At 38.2% G+C, this 2,478-nt stretch overlaps 1 protein-coding gene across 1 annotated transcript in view; it reads left to right on the forward strand.

Moving 5' to 3' along the window:
• The window catches only part of vamp4 (vesicle-associated membrane protein 4), a gene marked incomplete in the record, with an annotated part of 26,239 nt that overhangs the window by 14,790 nt on the left and 8,971 nt on the right, over positions 1-2,478 (forward strand). Inside the window, 1 exon segment of the mRNA XM_014029927.1 lies at positions 1,581-1,681. Within this exon segment, the coding sequence (XP_013885381.1) occupies positions 1,581-1,681 (101 nt within the window).

Here is a 2,478-nt window from a genome sequence, read left to right on the forward strand (position 1 = left end):
CATCACAGGAGTCACGTGATCAACAACCGGCTGTTTCTACTGGTGAAAAAGATGAAGAAGAAGAAGATAACAGGAAGCAGTTGTAATAGTAAACTCACCGACTACAATTTCCTAAAAACACAGCATTTGTAGCCGCTCCCAAGTATAAGGGGCTTGTCGCTCGAAAACCTCGATAAGCAGCCAACATCTCCTCTGATGATGAGCGCTAGTGTCGTGGTAGCAACATGCTATGTGTTTACATCCATCGCTGCCATGTTTGTAATGACTTATCATGAGAACAAACGTATTCACGTGACTTTAATAACATTTCTTACTTAATGGAAACACTGCAGTTGTGAAACTGTGTTTTTCAACATTAACAGAATATCAACAAAGTTTTGAGCACATTTGCGATGGAAACACAGCTAGTGTCATGTTTACCTGCAGTGCTGGGCTGGGTGGTGGCTGAGTGGGCCTGTCGTGTGCAGGTCATTGTGGAATGTTTGCAGGGCGTCTCGGTGGCTCTGTTTCATCTGAACCAGCAGTCAGAGGCAAACAGAGAACAGAGGAGGTCTTTGTTGAGACCCTCTGGTGCCCACTGTTCCTTCACACTTCACAGCTTGAAATGTGTCACTGTTGTYAGCATGTCAAAGCAGCTGCTGCCATCAGAGCCCAGGAATGTCTCGGGCTTTTCATGTGGGATCCTGTCTGAACCTGGACCCTGCTCTTTCATGTCCCCCTCACATTTTGAAAGGGTTTCACTCGCCGCCTGTTTTTACACCATCGTTCCAGTCGAGCTGGAAGCAAAGACGTCTGCCAGMAAACAAACTGTTTTTACACACTGAGGAGTGTGTGTACTCAGAGATAGCATCAATATGTTTACTCTAGGGCTGTGGAATTAATCGAGTTAACTCTGATTAATTTTACTGCTGCATGGGCATAGATTTAAAAGTTTTAATTGCGATTAAAATTTACAACTTTGGCTGAATATGTAGGTTTGTATATTACAATGCACTCAGTGCATCATGTCAGGTCATGTTTGTAAATAAGAAGTGGTTCTCAAACAGTTTACCTGCATAAATAAAGGTTAAATAAATAAAATAAATAAAAAACTCCATGTGTAACACATTATGTACAGTTTTTTTTCTTTTCATCTTCTTGTGGCTTATTTTATTTTATTTATTTATGTTTTACTGACAGCTGTGACCTTATTATCTATCTTTCATTCCTCATGTAGTTCTCATTTAGAATGAAAATCCTTGAATTCTTGATTTAACCTCATTATTCTGCACAAAATGTAACTGACTCAAATATGTTTGGAGCATATTTAGGTCCTGTTTTATATTCAAAAAATCATGTCTAAGCATCAGTTTTGTTTTCTAAATAAAAACTTTAAAAACTAATTAATAACTCAAATAATTTATTTTATCAATATGCAATAGAAATGTATATTAAATTTAAGATGAATCACAATTAATTCACAGCTACTTTGGGATTAATCAGATTAAAAATATTAATCATTTGACAGCCCTTAGTTTATTCACAACACAACTGATACTAAGCTTCATGAGATCAGTGTTGTGACACCAGCGTGTCCTCAGGGTGCAGTCGCAGGTGGACGAGGTGATCGATGTGATGCAGGAGAACATCTCCAAGGTGATCGAGAGGGACGAGCGTCTGGAAGACCTGCAGGACAAGTCAGGTGAGTCACACTGGTGTGTCTCTGTGTGTCCACACTAAACATGTATGTTGTGTTACATCACAGCCTCAGATTCTGCCTCAGGGAGGGTGTTAGTGTTTGTCTTAACATTTATTTTCCTCTAAAAGCTCTGAGCCTCAGATCATCTAATGAGAGCAGAACTATTCCCATAATAAGTTGAGTTCTGGTCCAACTGTGGATATTTTGTGGATAATTTGATGTAAATATGTTTAATCTGTAATATTTTAATGCAACGAAAACAAATAAATTAAATAATTGTATGAAACACTGATTTCTGATCAGACACTGAAAATTAACCGTCTACTAATAAGTAAAAAAATCCTAGATTATACTCTGAATCTTTTCTAACTACCGTATTTATTCAAGTAAAATATGTACAATTAAATCCATAAAATCATCCATAAAGTTGGGGGTATTATACTCGGATAAATATTTTTACTTATGTATTTTAACTGAAATTTCGGCTTCATTCACAAAATGCATGAGTCCGGAAATGAGACGCGTCTTAAAAATCAGTTGAAACGAGCTCACCTCTGACACTCCTCTGTGCTTCAGAGTGAGATAATAACAGATCCAGGCAGGAGACATGATGTGAAAAAAGGTAAAAAGTATTCCTGCAGCTCAGTAATGATAACAAACTAATGACATTAGTGTGTGACCGAGCCGCTACTCGAACAACAACAAACACATATTCGTCTGTAATGGCTACCGGTGTTCTGAAAAAGTTTGTATCCCTGAAAAAAGTTTCCCCACCAGAGGGGGCGCTCACGAGTAAGAAG

The sequence above is a fragment of the Austrofundulus limnaeus genome, unplaced genomic scaffold, assembly GCF_001266775.1.
Source record: "Austrofundulus limnaeus strain Quisiro unplaced genomic scaffold, Austrofundulus_limnaeus-1.0 Scaffold975, whole genome shotgun sequence".
Taxonomy (NCBI): Eukaryota; Metazoa; Chordata; class Actinopteri; order Cyprinodontiformes; family Rivulidae; genus Austrofundulus; species Austrofundulus limnaeus.